Source organism: Perognathus longimembris, chromosome 5 (genome assembly GCF_023159225.1).
Source record: "Perognathus longimembris pacificus isolate PPM17 chromosome 5, ASM2315922v1, whole genome shotgun sequence".
In the NCBI taxonomy this organism is placed as follows: domain Eukaryota; kingdom Metazoa; phylum Chordata; class Mammalia; order Rodentia; family Heteromyidae; genus Perognathus; species Perognathus longimembris.
The window spans coordinates 78,506,483-78,512,157 of record NC_063165.1 but is presented as its reverse complement, the minus strand read 5'-3'; the positions used below and the strand labels follow the sequence as shown (position 1 = coordinate 78,512,157).

General features: G+C 42.1%; 1 protein-coding gene across 1 annotated transcript; it reads left to right on the top strand.

Annotated features, from left to right (window-relative positions):
• The first annotated feature begins 3,405 nt into the window (after positions 1-3,405).
• On the top strand, positions 3,406-4,534 carry LOC125351343 (osteoclast-stimulating factor 1-like). The gene has a single exon (XM_048346022.1). The coding sequence runs from the start codon at positions 3,435-3,437 to the stop codon at positions 4,053-4,055; it is 621 nt and encodes a 206-aa protein (XP_048201979.1). The 5' UTR covers positions 3,406-3,434; the 3' UTR covers positions 4,056-4,534.
• Positions 4,535-5,675: the final 1,141 nt, after the last annotated feature.

Sequence of the window (5,675 nt, the reverse complement as noted above, 5' to 3'; positions counted from 1 at the left end):
TTGGAAGAGCCCGGTATTTGTTATACAAAAGGCCTCAGGTAAATTCAGGATGGTACAGGACCTAAGGAAGATTAATGAGTGGATAGTTCCCTTAGGCACCCCCTTAAGGGGGCTGCCATGGATTCCCTCCATTCCTCGGGATAGACATTTGATTGTAATTGACATCAAGGACTGTTTCTTTTCCATCCTCCTTGACCCCCAAGACTGTGAAAAGTTTGCCTTTTCCTTGCCCTCAGTTAACCACCAGGGGCCAAACCAAAGGTATGAGTGGGTGGTTCTGCCCCAAGGCATGGCTAATAGTCCAGCCTTTTGTCAGCATTATATGTCACAAGTCCTTCAACCTCTTCGGAGTCAGCCAGATATTATTCTATATGATTATATGGATGACATCATTATTGGGGCAGCTGACGTCCAAGTGTTGGACTGGGCCTATAGGAAATTACAAACACTCCTACAAGGAGGAGGACTGCATATAGCCAAAGACAAGGTTCAGAAAGTATACCCCTTTAAGATCTTGGGGGCAGAACTTAAATTAGACTCTGTGTGCCCCCTTAAGCCCCAGTTATCCTTCAAGTCATCTTATACTCCGGTAGAGATGCAAAAGCTGTTAGGCGAGATTAATTGGCTAAGGCCTTGGCTTCACCTGCCTACAGAGGAGTTGCTCCCACTCCATGACTCCTTAAAGGGCAAAGTGCCCGCTGATGTTATTACAATAACTCCATCACTCCAAGCAATATTCCAGAAAATCCAAAGGGCCCTAGATGAGGCACAGTTAGCTCGCTATAAGCCTGAGTGTCCACTCTGTCTTTGGGTCCTCCCTGGATCTGAGCTTTTCTCAGCCACCATTACCAAGTCCGGCGAGCCTCTTCAGTGGGTGCACACATCGGTGGGAGGAGCTCCCAGAGTTTATTCCCAGCTGGACCAGCTAGCTGATTTAATAATTAAGGGCAGGGATACTGCCCTGAGACATTATGGGCAAGATCCCGATGTGATAACCATCCCTTACAGGCTGGTAGATATTGAATGGGTCAAAAGGAACCATAACCAGGTGTCTAGTGCCTTACAGGGTTTTATGGGGAAGTTAGAGATGCCAGAGCTCTAGCCTACTTCTACCTCACTATCAGAGAGAGGGAATGTTGTCTGCATCATCTCGGGTGGCACCAGATCAGATCAGGATTTCTCTATCTCTTATGGACAGATAAGAGACCCTCCATTGCATTGTGTCTGTGTTATAATTGCTCATGTGCTACAACTGTTCATATTTGCATCTGCTCCATGTTACAATTGTTCACATTATAAGTGCCTTATGTTCACAATTGCACCCTGCTTACCTTACCCTCTGTTAGTCAAAACAGGTCTCCGTTTGTGGCAATGGGCTAGGGCTGTTCGGGTCAACAATTTGACCAATTGGGAACCCCACGAGGTCAGTCACAGCACCCATTAGGACCCGCTACTGGCCGGGGCCCACAGGCATGGAGCAGAAACATCAGGGCTTTCTCTCGAATGCCAATCCTGCTCTCCCCGAATTCTCTCATCGGGCTGGCCGCCCAGCAGGTAGGTTAGCCTGAAGTGCCAGGGAGTTCTTTTGCCAATGACAGGTACGATCTCCCACGGGGGAGGCAACCTAAGACAGACGCGCCCTCGAGTAAGGCTCCTCCTGCTGTTTAAAAAATAAAAGAGGGGGAGATGTGGGGATGCTGACTGCATACATAGAGGGGCGGTCCCTGATTGACCCTCCCCTCCTCCCGTCCTGGGGCCTTATGGCCTGAAGCCACTCCTACGCCTTCCAGGTCCAGAACCGGAGAGAGTAGTTCTGGCTTGGCCCACCTCCCATCCCAATCTCGGGTCCACGTGGATGCCTTCAAGATGGCGCCGCCAGAGACCAGGGGTGTCCTATTGGGGCATGATGTCAGCCTGTGGGGGGAGTCCCAGGATGCCACCCTTGCCGAGACAGTCCAGCTCAGCCAATTAGCCAAGTCCTTCCCTTCCCGCCTTCCCCCCAGACCCCTGGGCATGGAGTTCAGTTCAAACCTCAGACTGTCTCCCTGGAGTCTCTCTTTCCACACCAACCTCCGACACGTGAGAAGGGGCAGGGAGGGAGGCTTCAGTAACTCACTCTCTTTGGCTAAATGTGGTCCACGAGAGTACACCTTTGTCTTCTGCTGGCGGAAGTGCTCTTTCATAGTTTTGGGGGTTCAGGCATTTTCCCCGGAAGATAGGGGAGAAGGGGTCCTCAGAGGCCCGACATATATGTATAAATATATGTGTGTATATAAAAGTACATATGTATTTACAGATACTGAGACTTAAACTCAGTGTTTCATGCTTTTTCTGCTTTCTTGCTCATTTCAGGTATTCTATCACTTGAGTCACATCTCCAGTTCAAGTTATTTCCTGGTTAATTGGAGATGGAGTCTCATGGACATTTCTGCACTTGCTTGCCTTGTAACCAAATCCTTCAGGCCTCTGCATTCTGAGTAGATAGAAAATAATAATCTGTGTTATTATGTATGGATGATGGTGTATGTGACTACGACTTAGTGAATGCAAATGAGTATTTTCTGTGGATGAGTGATGTACAATCCCTCAAAATGTAACTGGGATGACATAAATGCATGGCTTTGTGATTTAGACATGCCAAAAGAGTATTTTTAGATAAAACAACAAATTGAAGATTAGAAAACCAACTCAATATGAAAAGACTTGACACAATCATTACAGAATTGATAAATGTGTGAAAACATCATGTTCTCCTACTACTATGTATAATACTTTCATTTTTGTGTTCCAGTTATAAATACGTTTGATTTTAAGAACCCATTGCCCCATTTGCTGAATAAACAGTAAGGAAGGATATGTCTTAGATGTGTGCACAGAGGGTTACTGAATAAGGTTGCTTAAAATTGTATATTTGATAAGAAAGTACAGTGTAAATGTTGAAAATATTAGCTTCCCCTTACATTTTTATGCTTGCTGACACACAAATACTTGTAATATATGCATAAATCATGAGCTAGATTATGTAAAACATTGTGTCAAATAAAATATTGAAGGTGTTTGAATAAAGTTCTTGAAGGTGAAACAAATACAGGTTCACTAAATACAATTTATTTGAGTTTAGGAAACTTTCTGGGAGCAAGGCAATACTCAGTTCAATGTATCCCTAACCAACTGTTCATTGCATATTTACTGAAAATCACATTTCATTCTTTATTGGAAATACTTTGAGGAATCTTTTATTTTCATGAAGCTAAAAATAAAAAGCTACGTGAAGGCTGGTCCAGGGAGACATTCGGCTGAGCACCGGACAGAAAGAGATTTGGGGAGCTCCAGCTGAAAGGAGCAATCTTCAGGTTTGTTGGTGTTTTTTGTTTTGTTTCCATCCACCTCCCCCGACCTGTGCACGTGGTCAAATTGCTTGTCAAGGTAACGGGATGTCTAAGCAGCCTCCCAAACTAGTCAAACCAGGACAAGTTAAAGTCTTCAGGGCTCTGTATACTTTTGAACCCAGAACTCCAGATAAATTATATTCTGAAGAAGGCATTATTATCTACATTACTGACATGAGTGATACCAATTGGTGGAAAGGGACCTGCAAAGGCAGGACGGGACTCTTTCTAAGCAATTATGTGGCTGAGCAGGCAGAATCCATTGACAATCCACTGCATGAAGCTGCAAAAAGAGGCAACCTGAGCTGGCTGAGAGAGTGCTTGGACAACCAAGAGGTTGTGAACGGCTTGGACAAAGACGGAAGCACCGCCTTGTACTGGGTGTGCCATGGAAGTCACAAAGATGTGGTGGAAGTTCTACTTACTCAGCCCAATATTGAACTGAACCAGCAGAACAAGTTGGGGGACACGGCTTTGCATGCTGCTGCCTGGAAGGGCTATGCCGACATTGTCCAGTTGCTTCTGGCAAAAGATGCAGACTTAAGAAACTACAAGAAGAAGCTGGCCCCTGGACATGGCCATGAACGCTGCTTGTGCATCTCTCCTGAAGAAAAAGCAGGGAACAGACACAGTTCGAACCTTAAGCAAGGCCGAGGACTATCTTGATGATGAAGATTCAGATTAATTCCCTTCTGGAGCTTTCACATCTAGAACTTCTTTTGCTTTTGCCATTCCAAAACTTTGTTTTTGCCAGAAGAGTATTGATAACTGTACAAAAACAAATGTCTATATGGACATGGCAGTGTTGCACTGTGAGTAGGATGTGTAAATGAATGTCTCACCTTTGTTTTGCCAATAAGTGGTAGGAAATTTTGCTGTGTAAAATACATTTATATTCACCAGAGTAGAACAAGAAGAGATTATTTCTATTATCAAGCCAAATGAATTTTAAGAATATTTTGCCTTAAAAAGTCAGGATCTCTCTCCCCCCGCTCCCCCCCCCCCCCCGCCTCTTGGTTTAGTTGAAGTTCTTTACCTCAAGGATTAGGATATCTTGAATGGATTTTTTTAAAAAGGTTGGATGCTTATAATAGTAACAGACCAAAATACTTAATAGAAAATTGTCAGCTCTTCTGATAGAAATAAACATTTTAAAAAACAAACAAAAAAAGATATATGAAGTTGTATCTAAATATCTCATTTAAAAACTCCCAGGAAAAGTTTTTGATGGAAAATTGAATTATCGATTGAAAACTGAAAGCTGAATGCCCAAATTAGTCAGTACAGCATCATCACACTTTGCAGATAAAGTCGACTGTAATATTTGAATCTCCCTCACTTCAAATTTAAGGATAAAGGATAACCAATTCAACAGCAAGACTTACAAAACTATATGCTGGAAGGCAGCTATGCTCACCACAATACCACCAACGCCCTCAAAACTATATGCTGTAAACAACTGTACATCACATGGGGCGGGGAGAAAGAAGTGGGTAGAGGGGAAGGTGAGAGGAAAATGAGGGAGGAGGTAACAAGTTTGATACAAATTGTACTTACTGCCTTACATATGAAACTGTAACCCCTCCGTACATCACTTTGAAAATCAATAAATAAATTAATTAAAAAAAAACTACACTGCAAAATCTGAGAAGATCCTTCATTTGCATTGGGATAATGAATAATGATTCCAATTAGATGTACAATTCAGGATCACCTATTGCTAAGTACATTTTATTCACTGTAGAAATTTTCTTACCTAGGAAACTGGATCTTAATGTTTTAAAATTTTACATTGTTGTACAGTTAACAATACAATAATAGTCTGAAGATTCCATTTAATTAATTTTGTTTTTTTCTGATACTAATACAAATACAATATATTATACATCATATCTATCTCCTCAGTGTAATTGACTTTTACACCTATGTCTTTCTTCCAACAACCATCCTCTCAGACAAAGCCACATTCTCCTAAATTTATAGCATATTTCTCCCTGTATTTTATTATTTAGTGGAATAATAAAGAAGGTGAAGTTTTTGTAACATGGCTTGCTTCAGAAAATGTATTTATGAACCTTGTATGCTATTGGATATAACAATAGTTGGGGGGGGGGGTATTGAGAGGTATTCCATTACACAAATGTAGTATGATTAAGTTAGCTCTTATGTTGTTGGTGACCATGTTGCTTACAATTTTAAGCTATTATTATACTGGCTGTGATGAGTAATTCTGTCTTCTTATTCCCTTATATATTCATTGTTCTTAGGAAAATACCTTGGATAGGT

Excerpts from the sequence above, each read along its gene's own strand:
- LOC125351343 (XM_048346022.1), top strand. The coding sequence starts at position 3,435 with ATGTCTAAGCAGCCTCCCAAACTAGTCAAACCAGGACAAGTTAAAGTC.